The 18,793-nt window shown below is 63.5% G+C and overlaps 3 protein-coding genes across 3 annotated transcripts; 1 reads left to right on the top strand and 2 right to left on the bottom strand.

The window, feature by feature from the left end:
• Positions 1 to 148: 148 nt before the first annotated feature.
• Positions 149 to 8,006, bottom strand: PRPF31 (pre-mRNA processing factor 31). Its single transcript, XM_065420773.1, has 14 exons — positions 7,951 to 8,006; positions 7,240 to 7,419; positions 6,870 to 6,930; positions 6,493 to 6,576; positions 5,589 to 5,686; positions 4,879 to 4,985; positions 4,104 to 4,273; positions 3,818 to 3,975; positions 3,118 to 3,207; positions 2,758 to 2,885; positions 2,422 to 2,494; positions 1,840 to 1,968; positions 1,288 to 1,386; positions 149 to 813 (listed from the first exon to the last, which is right to left on the bottom strand). The coding sequence occupies exons 2-14, from the start codon at positions 7,408 to 7,410 to the stop codon at positions 685 to 687; spliced, it is 1,497 nt and encodes a 498-aa protein (XP_065276845.1). The 5' UTR covers positions 7,411 to 7,419; positions 7,951 to 8,006; the 3' UTR covers positions 149 to 684.
• Positions 8,007 to 8,881: 875 nt separating this feature from the next.
• Positions 8,882 to 12,235, top strand: TFPT (TCF3 fusion partner). Its single transcript, XM_065420958.1, has 5 exons — positions 8,882 to 9,121; positions 10,763 to 10,833; positions 11,188 to 11,257; positions 11,411 to 11,650; positions 11,800 to 12,235. Exons 1-5 carry the CDS (start codon positions 8,882 to 8,884, stop codon positions 11,932 to 11,934), a joined length of 756 nt encoding a protein of 251 aa, XP_065277030.1. The 3' UTR covers positions 11,935 to 12,235.
• A 607-nt stretch (positions 12,236 to 12,842) lies between these two features.
• NDUFA3 (NADH:ubiquinone oxidoreductase subunit A3) lies at positions 12,843 to 14,540 on the bottom strand. The gene is made up of 4 exons (XM_065420999.1): positions 14,495 to 14,540; positions 13,942 to 14,016; positions 13,702 to 13,779; positions 12,843 to 13,091 (listed from the first exon to the last, which is right to left on the bottom strand). Exons 1-4 carry the CDS (start codon positions 14,508 to 14,510, stop codon positions 13,000 to 13,002), a joined length of 261 nt encoding a protein of 86 aa, XP_065277071.1. The 5' UTR covers positions 14,511 to 14,540; the 3' UTR covers positions 12,843 to 12,999.
• Between the last annotated feature and the right edge of the window lie 4,253 nt (positions 14,541 to 18,793).

Here is an 18,793-nt window from a genome sequence, read left to right as displayed (position 1 = left end):
AAGGGGCCACATACACCACGGAGAGCCCCAGTCACTGCTGCTCTGCAGCTGGACAACACCTTGTACAACGGGCTGCCACTAGCGTGCTAATTCCCTTGTAACCCATTCCCTCCCTTTCAGAGAATCGCCCGCGACAAGAACCAGAGATACTCGCTTCCAGCCTGTTATATTTCTTCCAAAAACAAAATTTAAAAGACAGATTCAGCCCACATGTTTGCTCCCAATAAACATCCCTCCACCCCCCTTTTGTTAGCCCACTCCCCGCCTCTGCTCTCAGGCACAAGCCAAGGGAGATTTCAACACGAGCACTGAGAAATCGATGCACCAGCCATTCTGCATTCATCTCATATATACACACCCACTAGTTTATACAGGTAGCAAGTCTCTCTCTCTCTCACACCCCTTATACAGTGAACAGGACTAGGGGTTCCCACACAATTCACTCCCCTCCCCGGACACACTCAGAGCTCCCCAGCCTGTGTGGAGCTCAGGCGGGGGTCCCCCCAGGAACAGAAAGATGCTCAGGAGACAGCAGGTTGGCTCGGCCCAGCTTCTCTGTGGCTGGGAGATGGAAGGGCCAGGTCCTGCTGATCGAGGGAGCAAAAGCCCCAGAACTTCCCCGATGCTTCCCAGTGCAGCCGGGCTCTGAGCGAGGGGGCAAGGGTGAGTCTGTGGGGAAGAGGCTCATGTGCTGGACATGATGCCGCTTTTCTCGCTCTTCACCTTTAGGAACTCTGCCATGCTGGAGAAGTATTTCTGGTTGGCCTCCGCCACCTTCTTCTCTGCCGCTTGTGGGTTAACGATCTCCAGACCCTGAGACAGAGAGAGACAGGGGGACTTGCATTTGCCATGCGTGCCTGATGCCGAGACGTGACCCCTGTGGGGTGAGGTGCGGGGGGTGTTTATACTGGGACCCTTTGCTCAGTGCTGGGGCGGGAGGCTTTTAACAGCTGCACTGCAGGTCAGTTTAGGACAGGAAGTGGTCCTTATGGGAGACATCAGTAAAGAATTCTCCAGATGGGACGAGAGCTGCAAGATCCCTTGTCTGACAGCTGCCAGTACCCAGCTGCCTCAGGAAGGGGCCAGAAACGTCCCCTACCCACTTGTGGGAAATTTATTTCCTACCCCTCATTCTTGCAGGGATATTTGGGGCAGGAGATATTGGGGCGGGGGGGGGGGAAGGAGGAAAAAGAGGGTCAAAGGCCATGTCAATATCACCTCCCCCAACTGCTCTTGGAGGTGCCACGTCCTTCATGAGCCCAGATCTGTGGCAGCCATGGCGCTTACCTGGAGCGGAGTGAAGGCCACACTGGAGGCCGTGCCTGAGGAGCGATCCCGGATTGTTGATTTCCCGCCATACACCATGCTCTGCTTCTGGAGTGTGCGCTGGGCGGGGACGGAGGGACACGGGGTTAGCACATGGATGGCGCAGGGGGGACGGGGACGATGACAGACTGGGAAGGGGAACGCCAGCAGGGAGCGGGGCTGCTTGAAGGCTCAGGGGATGGGATCGGAATCACGGCTTTGTTTCAAAACGCAGCCTGAGTCTGCAGGGAGCCTGAGCCCATCGCTCAGAGTGGGGAGCTCTCAGTGGGCAAGTACTGGGGGGAGCCCAACTACCTGTGTGGTGGGGAGAGGGAACCCCATTGCTCCTGAGAGGAGGGGGTCTCTACTGGTCCCTGATGGGAGGGAGGGAGGGGCTCTGCTCCACCATGCTTGCTTGGTGCGGAGAGCAGCCGCCTCTGGGGTGGGGCGGCGGGATCAGCTCCAGTGTCATGGCACTATGGGGTGTGAGTGGGGACCTGGCCCGCATGACTCCATCCCCGTCCCCCTAGCTACCTGTAAGGTCTTGGAGATCCTGGCTTTGGTAGCCTCATTGACCTGTGTCTGCCGCACCCGGCCGCTGCCCGACTTGCCCAGGTGGCCCAGGCTGAAGCCCAAGTCCTCTTGGTAGGCGTCTTCCTCGATCTGTGGTGGCAAGGGGCAGTTTCCAGGAGTCACACAGGGAAGGAGGATGATCAAGTGGTGAGAGCTCAAAGCACCCTAGAGTCTGGCCCTGACTAGCACCAAGTACCCCCTGGGGGGGTATAAGTTCCATTTTGGGGTGGGGGTGGGGAACAACTTGCACATCTCCAGCAAGTGTTGGTCTACACAGAGTGCGGCTCTGGATTAACTCCACAATAAGCATCCACGAGGAATTCACCAGGGGCAGCTATCAGCCGCCAGCTCACCCCCAACCTTAATTCACATTATCCTTCATGCATAGACCAGCCTGAACAACCACAATCAGGGGAAGTTGGGGATAGAACCCAGGAGTCCTGGCTCCCAGCCCCCCTGCGCTAACCACTGGCCCCCACTCCCTTCCCAGAGCCAGGAACAGAATCTCTGTGGGGAAGGGGATGAAGGTCGTAGGCTGCTCACCTCCCCGAAGCTCATCCTGTTGGCCTGTTTCCGGATCTCCGTGAGCCCCAGTCGCTCCTTCATCTTCCGATACCTGGGAGGGAACAGCAGGTGGATTGGTGCTGGACTGACCATGGCTCCCAGTGCTTGGTGCAGGGGGGAGGAGGGGGGATGTGGTTGAATTATGGGACTGGGACACCTGGGTTCTACTCCCAGCTCTGGGAAGGGAGTGGGGTGCCCCCTAGAGGGCAGAGGTCCCATGCCCCATTCCCCACCCTCTGCAGCCAGCCAGCCCCCCACCCAGGTGCCAGATGGGAGCCAGCACCCCCTGGAGGCCCCCACTCAATCCCCTCTCACCTGCGGCCTCCTCGTTTCTTTCTCTGGCCATCCAGGGGGGCCGGCAGGGGCTTCACCTGCTTCACAGGGGGAGGCTCCTGCCATTTGTCAAACTTCCGTTCAATCTCCTCCTTGAGGTCGTAGCCCACCTGCCAGGGGAGGGGAGACACGGAGAACTAGCGGGCAGTCACCACGCTCCCCTGCGCACAGGGAGGGCACAGCCTGGGCAAGGCTAGGGGGTCAGATCACACACAAAAGGGGGCTGCTCTTACCCCTAGACCCCATTCTCCTCCCAGAGCCGGGGAGAGAACCCAGGAGTCCTGGCTTCCAGCCCCCCCACTCTTACCCCTAAACCCCACTCCTCATATTTTTGATACCCACCTTCCCCTCTGGGTTCTCATGGAAGCTGTCAACCCGAGCCGCCAGCGTGCACTTTGCAGCAACAAGACGAGCCGCCTTCCTCCGCAGGTCCTGGGGCGGGAGAGAGGTGTCAAGGTGCTGGGAGACCAAGCCTGGGCGAGGAAGCACAGGGGCATCGGGATCCGGGGGGACAGAGCAGGGAGATGCAGAGGAGCGTCAGGGCCCTGGGATCCAGGGGGAGAAGGGGACGACAGATGGGGAGACATGGTTGTCAGGATGCTGGGATCCGGAGGAGTGGGGGAGAGACGGGGAGACAGGTGTCAGGGCGCTGGGGGTGGGGGGAGGAAAGAGCTCAGAGGCACTGAGAAATGTCAGGGTGTGGGATCCGGGGGGGGGGGGGGGGGGGGGAGAATAGAGTGGAGGGGCGCGCAGGGGGGAAAAAAGAGCTCATGCACTGAGAAACGTTGGGGTGTGGGATCTGGGGGGGGAATAGAGCAGAGGAGCATCAGAGTGCTGGGGGGGGAGCCGGGTGGTGGTGGGGGAATAGAGCGGAAGGGCGTCGGGGCGCAGGAAGAGCTCAGAGACCGTGAGAAACGTTGGGGTGTGGGATCCAGGGGGATAGAGCGGAGGGGCGTCAGGGGGGAGCCGGGTGGTGGTGGTGGGGGTGGGGGGGAATAGAGCAGACGGGCGCTGGGACCTGACGTGAGCAGAGGGGCCGTACCGGGGGCAGCGACTGCACGATGTCGCTGTGGTAGATGTACCCCGTGTGGGGCAGCACCGAGGTGCTGGAGAAGCCGGACAGAGTCTTGCGCTGGGCTCCCAGGAGCATGATGTTACAGGCCGGCATCTTGGAGAGGTTGGTGAGGCCGCCAGCGATGCCTACGGGATGGACGGGCAGCATTAGACCCACTCGGCCTGACAGCAGTGGGGGGGACCCAGCTGTCTGGGAGCTGGCGCTCCCTAGCGGGGAGAAGCCCCGTGCCCCCCCCCGCCCTGCAGCCCCTCACCCATGATCTTGGCAGCGGTGGAGGCGCCGACGATGATGGACAGGTTGGGGGCGATGAAGGACATGCGGGACTCCACGTATTCGTAGATGCGATGCTTTGATTGGTTGAGCTCCAGGGCCATGTCGCAGGCTTCCTCGATGCGTTCCAGCTCCTCCTCCGTCAGCTGCTGCCTGCGGGGGGAGGATGATGGGTGACCCCCATGCACCTGGCCTGGGCTCTGACAGGGGCCTCCAGACACAGGGCAGGTGATTCCCTGTCCCGTTTGGGCCCAGCCCAAGCCCCTGGCTCACATCCCCCCCTCCCTCCTATGTGCCTCCCACTGAGATGCAGCTGCTTCTGGGGCAGAACATACAAATGGGCTGGAGAAGGGAAAGGCAAGCCAAGCTTCCTCCTGCCAGATGTCACAAGCAGCCCCCTGGGATCTCTCATGCCCGGACAGGCTCAGAGGCAGCAGGGACTGGAGCCAGGGATAGAACCCAGGAGTCCTGCCTCCTGGCTCTCCCCCGCCCTCCAGCTCAGGGGTCAGGTCCCTGAGTATGGGAAACGGAGCACTGGGGGCAGCTGGGGACAGAAGATAGGAAGGAAGGAGGGGCCCAGTGCTCCACCACCCACATGGTAGGCAGGATCAGCATAGGGGAGGCCTGCGGCTGGGGTCCCCACTACAGAGGCAGGTGGGGGAACTGGGGATGGGGGCCCCTGCAGCCTGGTGTCCCGCCCCTCCCCCACGGCAGGGCAGGGATCCAGGAAAGGGGGGGGGGCCCACAACCCAGCGTACCCTTGCGTGGTGGAGGCAGTGACGCTCACCACCATGATGGTGGCGTTAGTCAGGATCTGCTGCACGTTCTCGTTGTTCTTGCACTTGTCCAGGCTGTTGCCCAGCTCCTGCGCGGGGACGACACAGACAAACGCAGGGGTTCAGTCAGCAGGGCTGGGACAGACACACGGACACAGCCCGGACACAGCCCCAAGGGCACCGCAAGGCAGGGGGACGACAGAAGACAGCAGGTCCCCAGCTAGAGCCCAACCCTGGCTATTTCCCCCCAACCCCCATCACCCAGACCCCTAGTGCCCACCCCCACCTTACCCAGCTACCCCCCCCCCAGTCTGGCTTTTCAGTGCCCAACCCCCCTCAACCAGACCCTCAGTGCCACCTCCTCATCACCCAGATCCTCAATGCCCACCCCACCTGGCTTCCCTCCCCCACCCCCATCTGGGTCTTCAGTGCCCACCCCCTGGCAGCCAGACCCTCGGTCCTGTTGCCACCCAACCCCAGCGACTTGGAGGTCTGGGTCACCCCAAGCACCTGGATGTTCAGTGTTTGCTCTCTTCCCCCCAGCCCCCTTCAATTCCTGCCCTCCCCCCACATTGCCCTTCACCCCCCACCCCGTGCCCAGCCCCAGACCTCCTCATCCTAACATCCATCTGCCCTCCCCTCCGCCCGTCACTCATACCTCCTACCCCACCACTAGCAGCAGCAGCACACACCTTGACCGTGCGGATGTAATCCAGGGCATTGGGAACCAGGGACTCCAGCTCGGGGAATCGCTTGGAGTATTTATCCCGGATGAATTTGTGGATGATGTCTGATGGGACACAAAGGGGGAAGGGAAGGGACAAGACCCCACCCTGTTAGTTACTGGGGAGCAGCCCCGGAAATCACCTGGGGGCCTCTGTCTTCTGTTGCAGAAGCCCCCGGACTCTAGCAGGGCCCTGTATGGCTGCACATAGACAAGAGCTGGGGATTACCCCACCTGGCTATTTCACAAACTCAATCTCACGGCACTTAACTGCTCTGCCCTTCTTTATCTTCATTTCACAGATGGGGAAACCGAGGCACAGAGCGAGGGACAGTCACCCAGCAGGCCAGCAGCACAGCTGGGAATCAACCCAGCTCCCAAGTCCCCAGCGCTCTAACCACAAGGCCACACAGCCTCAGTTTCCTTCAGAATTAACCCTTCTGCTTCCTGTCCCCTGCTCTTGCAAGCTGAAGGTCCCAAATCGGAAGTTTTGGTTTCTCAGTCCGACTCAGAGCAAGGAGAGGCCGTCTGCCAGCCAGCTCCACTACACGCGGCGTAGCCCCCGATGGCTGGCCGTGCGCCGGGGACCTCCTCCAGTTGCGGACATGGCAGAGAGCAGAGCTGCGTATGCCAGGAGCGCTTTCTTGCTAGGGCAGGCACTCTGTAGGCTCACAGAAGGGGCCCGGTGACCATCTGATGTGACCTCCTGCACAAGGCAGGCCAGAGAACTTCCCTGACTTCGCCATGCAGAGCATGAGCCAAAGGAGATGGAGTCCCTCCCTTGCACGGCACCTCCTGTACCCCCAAACACACACTGCGCTCCCCCCACATGCGTCTCTTTTAGCAACGCCCACCACAAGGCGGGCACTCACTCAGTTCATTTTCGATCTCCACCGTCAGGTTGTTGGCGTCAACGATCACTCGGTACTCCGGAGCCGCCTCCACCGGCCCCATCACTGCGGAGAGAACGCATGTAAGGATCTCACTGGGGCTCTGTGCTGCAGGGAGCAGGGTGGGGGTTCAGTAGGGGGCGCTCTCCCCCAGGAGTCAGGGAAGGGCCCAATGCCCTGTGTGGCGCTAGGGGGCACTGTGCTGCAGGGAGCAAGGCAGGGGCTCAGTAGGGGGCGCTCTCCCCACACAGACAGTGCTGACCCCAATGCTAGGAGGTGCTGGGATACTGATGGTACCACCTTTGCAGTCAGAGCAGAGAGGTTAGCTGCGCTCCCACACCCCATCCCCGATCCAGTACCTTCTGTGGCTTTCGACTGTTTGCTGATATACTCCTCGATCTTCACCATGATCTCCGCAAACTGCCAAGAGAAAACACAGCAGGCTCTTCTGTACTTGGAAAAGATGAAGCAAGTGGGGGAAAAGGGGAGCAGCAGGGGACGCTCTCCCCTCCGAGTCAGGGCTGACCTCAATGTCCCAGCATGGCATTAGAGAAAAGAGGCCCCATGTCTCATTCACCGCCCCCAAGCCAGCCAGTCAGCCCCCTGCCTGGGGCCAGATTGGAGCCAGCACCCATTAGAAGGGAGAGGCCCCTTGCCCCATTCCCTGCCCCCCCGAGCCAGCCAGTCCCTGCCGTGGGGCTGGATGGGAACCAGTGCCGCATCTCTCACCATCTTGCTGTCCCAGAGCTTGGCAATGCTCTTGACCGAGTCAACGCTAAGGTCCAGCTGCATCTCCTCCTGCACATCCTCGATGGCCGGCTCATCTTCCTCATCCACAAAGTTGTCCTCCTCCTCCGCCGCCTCCTCCAGGTCGGCCAGCAGCTCATCCGCCAGAGACATCCTTCAGGTCTGGGGCGGCGAGGCGAGAGAAGGGAGCGGAGGTGAGCAGAGCCTGGAGTGGGGGCGGCTTCTCCGCACACCCCACCCAGACACCCTCTGCCCTAGGGATTATCCCACCCCACTGGCCACCTAACGACCCCACCCAGAGCCCCGGCAGGGCTGGAGTCAGGTCTCCTTTTGTGAACCCACCTTTCCCCCTACTCCCAACCCCTCCTCCTGCCTGTACCCCCATCAGCACCCCCAGGGTCCCCAACTCCCCCCAGCCTGCCCCATATCTGTGCCCCACTGCACCCCAACCATTCCTCCCTGCCCCCAGCCCCACTCCTCTCCTTCACCATATCCGGGCACCACCTGCCCCCCAACCGCTCCTGCCTGTACCCCCATCAGCCCCCCTATGGGCCCCACTGCCCTCCAACCGCTCCTCCCTGCCTGTACCCCTGCCCGGCCCATCCCTCCTTCCCCATAGCTGTGCCCCGCTGCACCCCCTCCCCGCCTGCACCCCCATCAGTCCCCCTATGGCCCCCACACACCGCCCGTTACCTGCTCGCGCCCCTCCGTGCGTCACGTCCCCGCTTCCGTCGCGCGCCAATGGCGTCACCCCCGCGCTCCCGTTTCCTCCCGGTCCCTTTAACGAGCGCGCCTCGCGCTAGCTCCGCCCTCCCCGTTCGTGGCGTCATCAGCGCGCGTTCGGTTGCGCCCCGCCCCCCGCTGCGGGAGGGGACATCGGCCGCAGGCAGGAGTCGGGGAACGGGGCCCGGGCGGGGGTGAAGGTGAGTGGGGATCCCCGTGGGGGGGGGGTCGGGGCCCTGGGGGGGTGTTAGCAGCGGGGGGGGGGGTCGGGGCCCTGGGGAGTGTTAGCAGCGGGGGTCGAGGCCCTAGGGGGGGGTGTTAGCAGCGGGGGGGGGGGGTCGAGGCCCTAGGGGGGGTGTTAGCAGCGGGGGGGGGGGGTCGAGGCCCTGGGGGGGTGTTAGCAGCGGGGGCCCTCGAGGGGGGTCGGGGCCCTGGGGGGTGTTAGCAGCGGGGGGGGGTCGAGGCCCTGGGGGGGTGTTAGCAGCGGGGGGGGGTCGAGGCCCTGGAGGGGTGTTAGCAGCTGGGGGGGGGGGTCGAGGCCCTGGGGGGGTGTTAGCAGCTGGGGAGGTCCTGGAGGGGTGTTAGCAGCTGGGGGGGGGTCAAGGCCCTGGGGGGGTGTTAGCAGCTGGGGGGGGTCGGGGCCCTGGGGGGCTGTTAGCAGCGGGGGGGGGGGTCGGGGCCCTGGGGGGGTGTTAGCAGCGGGGGAGGGCCTGGGGGGGGGGTTGTTAGCAGAAGGGGAAGGTGGGTCGCTGTAAGGGGGATGGGTCCCTAGTGGGGGGTGTTAACAGCAGAGGAGTCGGTGGGGGGGGGTCGCAGCTCAGCGCTTGGTTGGGGAGACCCCGTTTTCCCCATTTCCCTCCCCCATCTCATCGCTGCCCTCACTCCCCACCCCTCCAGCGCCATGGCCGGGGTGGGCTTCGAGGAGTTCTCGGTGCCCCCGGGCTCGGAGCTGGCGCTGCCCCCGCTCTTCGGGGGGAACATCCTGGAGAGCGAGCTGGAGACGGAGGTGGAGTTCGTGGACGGGGGGCTGAGCGGGGACAACCTGCAGGACGAGGAGGAGGAGGAGAGCCAGCAGCGGCAGCGCGAGCTGGGCCGCCGGAAGATTCAGGCGCTGGGCCGGCGCTGCAAGGAGATCGAGCAGGTGGGGAGGGGGTGTCGCAGGGGCTGGGGCTGGAGCTGGACCCAGGGCTGGGGACGAAACCTGGCCCCGCCACCTGAGCCACTGGCCACGGCCTGGCCCTGCCCCCTAAACCACCAGCCCCCCTGGCCCATAGCACCCTAAGAGATGGCCCAGCCCTAATCCCTAAATCATCATCTCACACCTCCCCATCCCCATCCCATCCCACTTCCTTCATAACCACCAGCCCCCGCTCCACCAACCCAGGGTACCCACTGTCCCCTTTCAGTGGGCCTTGGGCCCCGCCCCCTCACAGGTCCCGCCCCCTTCAGTGGGCATTGGGCCCCATCCCCTGTCTGGGCCCTGGCCCCATTCATTACATCTCCCAGAGATCTTGGGCCTGCCCTCTATGGGCCCAGCACCCCTGGCCCCCCAGTGGCATAGCTGGGTACAGTCCAAACCAGGGAGCAGTTGTCACCCCTTCCCTGTAACCTGGGGTGCTCTTCCAATGCCCTGCTGCTGTAGCCAGGCCTGGCTGGCTCTCAACCTGCCCCCAGCATGCCGGTCACCCGCAAACGCTCGTGTGCTGCATCCGGCCAGCCAGTCCTGGGCCAGTCAGTTGGCTCTCACCGACCCTGATTATGCCCCCCTGATGCATCCCCAATCCCAGCTGCGCTGCCCTCTCCTGGTCAGAAACACTCCCTCCGCTATTCCTTTAAGGGAACAACATACACCAGCTCACAGTGCTAAGTGAAGTTACCAGACGCTTTATCTTATGCCCCCTGGAGTAGATAAAACAAGTTTATTAACTACGAGGAGAGAGAGATATGAAGGGATCAAAATGCTTTCTAGTGCCTGCTTCAGCTCGGTTAGATTCAAAGCAAAGTCTTTCCCCGCGTGCTTCCAGCTGACTGAATTCTGTAGGCCGGGACCCCCGCCCCCGAATGCAGGGCTGGTTCCTTTGTCCTCCCGGGTGCGGCGAATGCAATGGGCAGGGAGAGAGGGGGCTCCCATGGGGTCTTTGCCCCTCCTTTGTATAGTGTCAGCCCCCCCTTGACAAACCTTTTCAGCTGAGAGACCGGGGGAGGAGGAGGAAGGAAGGAGACCTCACACTCTTTCTTAGCTAAGGCCACGTCTGCACTACACAGTCACATCGGCACGCAGTCGCCGCGGTTATTCAATTGTTTGAATTGGGTTTGAATTGTTTGAAAAGGTTCGGGAGCCTAATTAGTGATCCTCCGAGCCAGAAGAGCCATGCTTGTATGAATTCCTTGTTCCACTGACTGTACGACTATCTGCTTTATAGATAATTCGCACAGCAAAGAAATTAATAACAGGGCAAGTTGATCACTGGTTAATAACACAGCGAAAGCAGCCTGGTTAACCAATCTCTGTTCTTAACCATTCATTAGATTCGTGTTTGCATCTCCTGCTGCAAAGGAGACACATTAAAGCAGCTCGCGAGCCTTGGTCTGAGTCAGGCTGGGGTGTGAACACAGGGGTGCATTGTGGAACACTCGGCCCCTGGACCCCCCCGCAAGACGCATCTTACGCAAGGGGTGACCCCTTGGACGAGGGGGCTTGGGCAGAGGTGGGGGGTGCTGGGGGAGAAGGCTCCGGCCTGGGTGAGTTACCGGCCTGATGTGTCTGCGTCCCCGGCTCCAGGTCAACGAGAGGGTGTTGAACCGACTCCACCACGTGCAGAAGATCACGCGGCGGCTCAAGCAGGAGAGGAGGTGAGAGCTCGGGGACGGGGGCAGGGCCCAGCGTGACAGCCTCAGCAACTCCGTGTCCAGGGAGCACCCAGCCCGATGGGGCTCTGATCTCACTGACATTGTGTCTGGGCAGCACCTGGCCCGACCAGGCCCCCATCTCAGTGACTCTGTGTCTGGGCAGCGCCCGGCGCAGCGGGGCCCCAATCTCAGTGACTCTGTGTCTGGGCAGCGCCCGGCCTGGCGGGGCCCCGATCTCAGCAACTCTGGGTCTCAGCCGCGCTCGGCCCCCCCGATCTCAGTGATTCTGGATCTGGGCAGCGCCCAGTGCGCCGGGGCCCTGATGTCAGCATGTCTCGCTCTTTGTCCCCCCTATAGATTCCTTATGAGGGTCCTGGATTCCTACGGGGATGACTATAGACAGAGCCAGCTCACCATTGTCCTAGAGGTAGGAGCCCCTCTCCCCGCTAGGGGGTCCTTCCCTGGAGTGGGGCAGATTCTGTTTTGGAGCTGTCAAGAGAAGCCTCTTTACTGTGGCCCTCTTCGGCTCCGGAGAGCCCTGGGTGGGAGCCTGCTGAATGGCTCTGTCCCCCATCCCCAGGATGAAGGCAGCCCCAGCACAGAAGCCCCCACCCCAGGCAATACTGAGAACGAACCTCCAGAGAAAGAGACCCCCCGGCGCTTCCCTGGCCCCCCACCGGCTGGCCCAGAGCCCAAGAGCCCATCCCAGGCGGAAACCCCCACTGGAAAGAAGCGTCGCCGGCACGGGCGTGAGGACAAGGAGCAGAGGGGCAGGCGGCTGGCCCCTGCCCTCCTCCCCATGGATGACTTCCCTGCACAGGTACTGGCCACTCCCCTTGCTCCTGGGGGGTAGCTACATGGGGCTGAAGTGGGTGCGGGGCAGAATACCAGGCTAGATGGGCCCATGGCTCGGGACGGGTGCTGGGCTGGATGGGCCTGTGGGTCTGACCCCTTTCTCCCCCCCTCCAGCTCAAAGAAGAGGACGAGTTCCCCTGTGACCAGGATGCCGTACTTACCTCCAGCTGGCCCCTGCCCCGGCCCCGGGACAAGCTCCTCCATTACCCCAAGTTCTCCAGCCCCGGGGCCTGCGCTGATTTTGACTGAACCCTCCTGAAACTGACCAGGCCCCTTGCTCCGGCCCTCAAAGGGTTAAACCAGGAGGGGTGCGGCCCTTCCCTGTGGACTGGAGGGTTAACCCCTTGTACACCAGTCCCCTGTGCTGCAGAACCGACAGCTAAGCAGGGACAGGGTGGGGAGCCCCCAGCCGTTGGGGAGAAGGTTTCCCAGGGTGGGTAAAACTCCTGCCGTAGCTGCCGGAATCTTTCAGGCTTAAAAGCCCTGCGGAGCAGGGCAGGTCACATAACGGGGAAATAAAGAGACGCTGGCCTGGGCCACAGCGAACAAATACTGAGTGAACTCTGCTGTACCGAGTTAGAGCAGGGGGTGGGGATGCCTGGGTTCTGTCCCTGGGAGGGCAGTGGGGTCTAGTGGTTAGAAGGGGGTGGGGGGGAGAGAATAGGACAGCTGGGTTCTCTCCCTGGCTCTGGACAGGGGGTGGGGTCTAATCTTTTTGTTTGCTCTTTGCACAGCCCCATGGCCCCTGCGTTGATGGGACTGTCATTGCTACCCCCTAATTAGTAATAAATGGAATCAGGACAGCAGCATTCTATTCCCCGATTATCTACTGGGCCCCCCACCTGTGTCTCCCTCATAAGCCCCAGCAAAGCTTTAATAAACACTGCATTGTCTGTGGGTACGTGGAGCAAGCTAGCACTGCCTCTCCCCCTGCTTAGTACCATTAAAAGGTGCATGCAAGCATGCATTTCCCCTATCCTCCTGTAGAGGGCAGCACCTGTGCATGCTTCAAGTCTCCCCCTCCAGCAGGGACAGGGACACAACAGAGCCAGCAGGGGGCACCAGGGACACTAACAGAGGCAGCACAGCCCTGTCCCTCCAGCAGGGGGTGCCAGCAACACTAACACAGCCAGCAGGGAGTGACACACACACTCTGGTTCCTTAAGTCAAAACCTTTATTACATTCATGGGGGGAGGTGGAGAGAACCAAACCCCCTGTAGCCAGCAGGGGGCAGCGCGCTGACCTGGCCCGGAGGAAGGCCCCCTCTGCATCCAGCACGTCACGGCGACCAACTCCCCAGGGCCCTTGCTGTGTCACAGCTTCTTCAGCCAGTCCAGGTTGGGCCCCTCCTTGTCGCAGGGGTGGGAGGGGATGTCGGGCATGTTGCCATCATCTCGCAGGGGCACTAGAGAGAGGCGGAGGCAGCTTAGGGGGAGGGATCCCTTGGGGGGGCAGGTAAGGGGGCTCCCCCAGGGGACAGTGCAGAGGTGAAGGGGTTAAAGCCACCCCTGCACTGAGTCAGTGGGGGCTCACCCCCTCCCTGAGGGGTCAGAGCCCCACTGCCATTAGCCCAGCTGCTACCCGCAGCCTAAGGTGCACCCTGAAGCTGCAGTGCCCCCTTGTGGCCATGAGGATCAGCTGGGAGAACCAACCAGCTGAGACTTGATCTGACTGCCCTGGTGTGGGGAAGAGGGGCCCACAGTAGGGGACGCTGTGCTGCAGGGAGTGGGGTGGGGCACTCTCCCCTGGCAGTCAGTGCTAGCCCCCATTGCCCCAGGGCAGCGATAGGGGGCTCAGCAGGGTGCATGCTCCCCACCCCCGCAGTCAGTACTAGCCCCATTGCCCCGGCATGGCACTAGGGGGTGCTGTGCTGCAGGGAGTGGGGAGGGTCAGCAGGGGGCGCTCTCCCCGGCAGTCAGGGCAGGGCCCATGCCCCAGTGCAGCACCTGGCGCCTCTCCCAGGTAGCAAGGAGGGGGCCAGGCCCCACGGGGGCAGCATGGCCAGGAGCCCTCACCTGGGTACACATAGGGCGTCGCGCGGTTGATCATGCCGGAGTACTTCGTGTAGGGGCTGAGCAGCGGCGCCACCGCGGCTGCAGGGAGAGAGACACGGAGAGCGTCAGCGCAGCGCCGCGGACACCAGGGAGAGGGGGGGCTCAGCAGGGGGCGCTCTCCCCTGGCAGTCTGTGCCAGTCCCCTTGCAGCACTGGAGGGAGGGGGCTGTGCCATAGGAGGGGGTTGGGGTCGCGACTCACCCAGGATGCCGATGGCGAAGGAGACGGTGATGACGGGCTCCTTGGCCCAGGCGTTCTTCAGGAAGGCGCCGATCTCTGGGGGTGGGGGGGAGAACGGAGCATGAAGGGTTAATGCCCCCCCAGGTGGGGCAGCTCCCCTCCCAGCACAGATGCCCCCCCATTCTCCCCCCAGCTGAAGCAGCCCCCCACACGCAGATGCCCCCCTTTCCCCCCAGCCAGGGCAGCCCCCCACAGTGCAGATGACCCCCCAGCCAGGGCAGCCCCCCCCAGCGCAGATGCCCCCCCTGCCCCCCCCGCTGGGACAGCCCCCCCAGCGCAGATGCCCCCCCCAGCTGGGGCAGCCCCCCCCAGCGCAGATGCCCCCCCCAACGCAGATGCCCCCAGCGCAGATGCCCCCCCCCCCAACGCAGATGCCCCCCTCCCCCCCCAGCCGGGGCAGCCCCCCTCCAGCGCAGATGCCCCCCAGCCGGGGCAGCCCCCAGCGCAGATGCCCCCTCCCCCCGCGCCGGGGCAGCGCAGCCCGGCTCCCTGCCCCCATGAAGGAGACACTCACTGCTCAGCGCCGCCATCTTCCCTCCCTTGGCACAGGAAGGAAACCCCGGGCCAGGCCGGGCAGCCTGGGACTTGTAGTGTGGGGCCGCTGGCCCCGCCCGCCTCCGGGCAGAGAACCCAGGAGTCCGGGCTCCCAGCCCCGCCCTCGCCTCGGTAACCACTAACCCGGCTCTGGGACGGGAGCCGGGACTCCTGGGTTCCCCTCCCCAAAAAAACCCCTGAACCCCAATAACAGCTCTTGGGGGCATCTGCCCTCCAGACTCGGATTTGAGGGGTGGGGCATGGGGCGCGGGGAGGAGGAGCTGAGGCAGTCCTCAGGCCCCCCGCCCCGGTGGGAATGGGGGGCAGAAGTTTGGGGGGGCTGAGAGGGTCCCGGAGACATCCAGGCCCCACAGCAGAGGCTGCTGAGTGCCCCTGCCAGCGGCCCCATTGCTCCACTCCACAGAGGGAACCCCCCAGGGGACAATCCCCCCCCCCCCATCACCCAGCTGCTTCCGCTGAGTCACCAGGGACTTTCAGAGCCAGTCTTATTGGAAACCTGGGGGGGGGGGGGGCACCCAGCACACGGCCCCGTGCTGGGGTGGCCAGGCTCCCTGCCCAGCGGCCTCAGTCCTCAGCGCTTCAGAAGTGGGCACAGGACTTCTGGGTTCCCTTCCTGGCTCTGGGGTGGAGATGTCCCCTCTACCCACTCTAACCAGTAGACCCCACTCCCCTCTCAGGGCCAGGGAGAGAACCCAGGCGTCCTGGCTCCCAGCCCTCCCTGCTCTAACCACTAGACCCCACTCCCCTCCCAGGGCCAGGGAGAGAACCCAGGAGTCCTGGCTCCCAGCCCCCCCTGCTCTAACCGCTAGACCACACTCCCCTCCCAGGGCCAGGGAGAGAACCCAGGAGTCCTGGCTCCCAGCCCTCCTGCTCTAACCAGTAGACCCCACTCCCCTCCCAGGGCCAGGGAGAGAACCCAGGAGTCCTGGCTCCCAGCCCTCCCTGCTCTAACCACTAGACCCCACTCCCCTCCGAGGGCCAGGGAGAGAACCCAGGTGTCCTAGCTCCTAGCCCCCCTGCTCTAACCACTAGACCACACTCCCCTCCCAGGGCTGGCTGGGTGGCAGGGCTAGTGCAAGGTAGCCTAAGGCTGGTCTTGGTAAGGCACAGTGCTGTGCTCAGGACACCTGGGTCCAATTCCTGGCTCTACCCTCCCCCCCATGGGCAAATCACTGAATTGCTCTGTGCCTCAGTTTCCCCGTCTGTGAAATGGGGAGAACAGTCCTTCCTTTGTCTATTCACCTGTGAGCTCTAGGGAGTGCCCCTCACTTTGTGTCCATGCAGCGCCTAGCACGACAGGGCCTGATCTCAGTCGGGGCACGGGGTCTCTGCGGCGCGCAGTGCCATGGGACCCCCCCATCTCAGTCTGGGGGGGCGATCTGTGCAGCGCCCGGCACGATAGGGCCCTGAGCTCAATGTGTGTGTGTGTGTGGGGGGGGGGGGTGTGAGGGCCTGTGCAGCGCCTGGCGCGACGGGGCTCTGATCTCAGTGTGTGTGTGTGTGAGGGACTGTGCAGTGCCCGGCACAACGGGGGCCCTGAGCTGAGTGTGTGTGTGTGTGTGGGGGGGGGTCTGTGCGGCGACGGGGCCCTGAGTTCAGTGTGTGTATGTGTGTGTGTGGGAGGGGTCTGTGTGTGTGTGTGGGGGGGTCTGTGCAGCGCCAGTGCGACGGGGCCTTGAGCTCAGTGTGTGTGTGTGGGGGGGGGGGGGGGCGGGTCTGTGTGTGTGTGTGTGTGAGGGCCTGTACAGCGCCTGGCGCGACGGGGCCCTGATCTCAGTGTGTGTGTGTGTGAGGGACTGTGCAGTGTCCGGCACAACGGGGGCCCTGAGCTCAGTGTGTGTGTGTGTGGGGGTCTGTGCAGCGCCTGGTGCGACGGGGCCCTGAGCTCAGTGTGTGTGTGTGTGTGTGTGTGTGTGTGAGGGGTCTGTGTCTGTGTGTGAGGGGGGTCTGTGCAGTGCCTGGCGCGACGGGGCCCTGAGCTCAGTGTGTGTGTGTGTGTGGGGGGGGTCTGTGCAGCACCCGGCGCGACGGGGCCCTAAGCTCAGTGTGTGTGTGTGTGGGGGGGGGGGGGACTGTGCAGCATCCGGTGTGATGGGGCCCTAAGCTCAGTGTGTGTGTGTGTGGGGGGGAGGTCTGTGCAGCGCCCCGGGGCCCTAAGATCAGTGTGTGTGTGTGTGGGGGGAGGTCTGTGCAGCGCCCCGGGGCCCTAAGCTCAGTGTGTGTGTGTGTGGGGGGGGATTGTGCAGCGCTTGGCGCGACGGGGCCCCTGAGGTTGGTTGGCACTACTGTAATACATGTAGCAGAGGTGCAGCCCCCCCGCAGCATTTGGGCCCCCATCAGAATCGGAAGTGGAGGTTTTTCCATTGTGGCCGGTGGCTCATTTCCTAGAGCTGGGTTCATCCTGGTTCCTCCGTCCCAGTCCTGCCACTTCCCCATCGCTGGCCGCGCGGCTGCCCACCATGGCCGTGACTCTGCCAGTCCTGCTCCTGACTGTCGGTGAGTGTCGCTGCCTGCCCCACAGCTGGGAAGGGGGCTAGAGCAGGGGGGCTGGGAGCCAGGACTCCTGGGTTCTATCCCCAGCTGTAGGAGGGGAGTGGGGTTGAGTGGTTACAGCAGAGGGGCTGGGAGCCAGGACTCCTGGGTTCTCTCCCCGGCTGTAGGAGGGGAGTGGAGTCTAGTGGTTGGGGGCTGGGAGTCAGGACTCTTGGGTTCTATTTCTGTCAGAGCAGATGAGGACTGTACAGGCCATCAAGAAGGGGGTCACCCCGGGGCCCATGGAGACCCCTCGGTGGGGTGGGGGAATGCAGGGAAGGGGCTCTAGGAGAGAGGGCAGGGTAAGGCACAGGCTGTGAGGGGTAGGGCCGAAAGAGGGGCTGTGTGTATGGGGGGCTCAGGTGGGGTGGGGGCGAAGGGGGGAAGGAAGGGGGGTTGTTTGGGGGTCACCCAGAGGCCTCACTCCCCCCCCCCCCCCGCTCTGTGTCTCCAGCCCTGCCGAAGCCGTCCCTCGTCTGGGACCGGGCCGCAGGTGCCGAGGGGGGGATCCAGCTGCGCTGCTCTGCCCCAGGGTCACTCGGGGGAGGCTGGTTCACCCTGCACCGGGACGGCACACCAGGCCCTGTGGCTGAGGAGCGGGCCCCGGCGCAGGGCTTGGAGATGACATTCCTGCTGCCCAGTGTCAGCCCTGGCGAGCGGTACCGCTGCGGCTACTGGAACTGGGACGCGGCCGGGGGGCGGGTGGAGTCCCCGCTCAGCGACCCTGCTAACATCACCAGCGGTGAGTCCTGAGGGTCTGGTCCCAGGGGCAGGGAGGGGGCGGAATACCAGGGAAGATGGGCCTGGGGATCGGATCCGGGGGGCAGGAGGGCATGGGATGCTGGGGTACATGGGCTCATGGGTCTGATCTGGGTGGAAGGGAGGAGATGGGATATCGGGGTAGATGGGCCCATGGGTCTGATCCTGGGGGAAGGGAGGAGACGGGATACCAGGGTAGATGGGCCAGTGGCTCTGATTTGGGGGGAAGGGAAGGGACGGGATACCGAGGTAGATGGGCCCATGGCTCTGATCCTGGGGGGAAAGGAGGAGACGGGATACCAGGGTAGATGGGCCCATCGCTCTGATTTGGGGGGAAGGGAGGAGATGGGATACCGGGGTAGATGGGCCCATGGCTCTGATCCTGGGATGAAAGGAGGAGACGGGATATTGGGGTAGATGGGCCCATGGCTCTGATCCTGGGGGGAAGGGAGGTGACGGGATACCAGGGTAGATGGGCCCATTGCTCTGATTTGGGGGGAAGGGAGGAGATGGGATACCGGGGTAGATGGGCCTGTGGCTCTGATTTGGGGGGAAGGGAAGGGACTGGATACCGGGGTAGATGAGCCCATGGCTCTGATCCTGGGGGGAAGGGAGGTGACGGGATACCAGGGTAGATAGGCACGTCACTCTGATTTGGGGGAAAGGGAAGGGACAGGATACTGGGGTAGATGGGCCGGTGGCTCTGATTCGGGGGGGAAGGGAGGAGATGGGATACCGGGGTAGATGGGCCCGTGGGTCCAAGTCAGGTGGGAGGATACCGGACTCTCCCCATTGCCCCCCACAGCCCCCACTCCTGCTCGGGGTACCCAATAGCCCACTCCAACACTCTGCTTCCCCTGTGCCAGGCCCAGATCGCTACCCCAAGCCGTCCATCGCCGTCAGCCCTGGCACGGAGGTCTTGGCCGGCCAGACTTGGACGATCCGGTGCTGGGCTCCGTATGCGGGG

The sequence above is a fragment of the Emys orbicularis genome, chromosome 21 (genome assembly GCF_028017835.1).
Source record: "Emys orbicularis isolate rEmyOrb1 chromosome 21, rEmyOrb1.hap1, whole genome shotgun sequence".
NCBI lineage: Eukaryota > Metazoa > Chordata > Testudines > Emydidae > Emys > Emys orbicularis.
This window is presented reverse-complemented; position numbering and strand designations above follow the sequence as displayed.

What these genes read in the sequence shown, in the direction of transcription:
- TFPT (XM_065420958.1), top strand. Translation starts at nt 8,882, where the DNA reads ATGGCCGGGGTGGGCTTCGAGGAGTTCTCGGTGCCCCCGGGCTCGGAG. An exon ending in GCTGCAAGGAGATCGAGCAG is followed by an intron (nt 9,122 to 10,762) that starts GTGGGGAGGGGG and finishes CCCCGGCTCCAG; the next exon opens with GTCAACGAGAGGGTGTTGAA. An exon ending in TGGATGACTTCCCTGCACAG is followed by an intron (nt 11,651 to 11,799) that starts GTACTGGCCACT and finishes CCCCCCCTCCAG; the next exon opens with CTCAAAGAAGAGGACGAGTT.
- NDUFA3 (XM_065420999.1), bottom strand. An exon ending in CTTCGCCATCGGCATCCTGG is followed by an intron (nt 13,780 to 13,941) that starts GTGAGTCGCGAC and finishes CTCTCCCTGCAG; the next exon opens with CCGCGGTGGCGCCGCTGCTC. An exon ending in GACGCCCTATGTGTACCCAG is followed by an intron (nt 13,092 to 13,701) that starts GTGAGGGCTCCT and finishes GCCTCTCTCTAG; the next exon opens with TGCCCCTGCGAGATGATGGC.
- PRPF31 (XM_065420773.1), bottom strand. Translation starts at nt 7,410, where the DNA reads ATGTCTCTGGCGGATGAGCTGCTGGCCGACCTGGAGGAGGCGGCGGAG. An exon ending in CACCGCTGCCAAGATCATGG is followed by an intron (nt 3,976 to 4,103) that starts GTGAGGGGCTGC and finishes TCCATCCCGTAG; the next exon opens with GCATCGCTGGCGGCCTCACC. An exon ending in GGATCTCCAAGACCTTACAG is followed by an intron (nt 1,387 to 1,839) that starts GTAGCTAGGGGG and finishes GTCCCCGCCCAG; the next exon opens with CGCACACTCCAGAAGCAGAG.